The sequence below is a fragment of the Geospiza fortis genome, unplaced genomic scaffold, assembly GCF_000277835.1.
Source record: "Geospiza fortis unplaced genomic scaffold, GeoFor_1.0 scaffold1162, whole genome shotgun sequence".
NCBI lineage: Eukaryota > Metazoa > Chordata > Aves > Passeriformes > Thraupidae > Geospiza > Geospiza fortis.
This window is the reverse complement of record NW_005054938.1, coordinates 24,412-24,821: the sequence shown is the minus strand read 5'-3', so window position 1 is coordinate 24,821 and position 410 is coordinate 24,412. Positions and strand designations below refer to the sequence as shown.

General features: G+C 70.2%; 1 protein-coding gene across 1 annotated transcript in view; it reads left to right on the top strand.

Annotated features, from left to right (window-relative positions):
• Positions 1-410, top strand: part of LOC102035722 (DNA (cytosine-5)-methyltransferase 3A) — a gene marked incomplete at its 5' end in the record, with an annotated part of 20,621 nt that overhangs the window by 8,997 nt on the left and 11,214 nt on the right. Inside the window, 1 exon segment of the mRNA XM_031065625.1 lies at positions 356-409. Within this exon segment, the coding sequence (XP_030921485.1) occupies positions 356-409 (54 nt within the window).

The window sequence follows — 410 nt, the reverse complement described above, 5'->3', positions numbered from 1 at the left end:
CCGGCCCCGGGGGGGGCACCGCGCCGAGCCGTGGAGTGACACCATTGAGCCAGGAGGTGACACTGCCCAGCCATGGGGACATCCCGGGTCACGGGCTCCACCTGGGGCAGCAGCAGCTCCCTCTCCACCCTGCCAGGACCCGGCCCTGCCTCCCCTGCTGTCCCACCTGGAGGTCTCTCAGAAGGCACAGGGGGTGCGGTGGGGGACCCCCAAAGGACACGTGTGCTCCCTAAGGGGGCTTTGGGGTGTCTGGGATCAGCTGTCCCACACTGGGGGGACCCTGGCTTTGGGGATCCTGTGCGAGAGCAGCCTCGGGGACCCCGGGGACAGGCTGGTGACACCTGCACACCCCCAGGTGGCCAGCAGCCGGGCCGGGAAGATCTTCCCAGCCTGCCCCGCGAACGACGAGA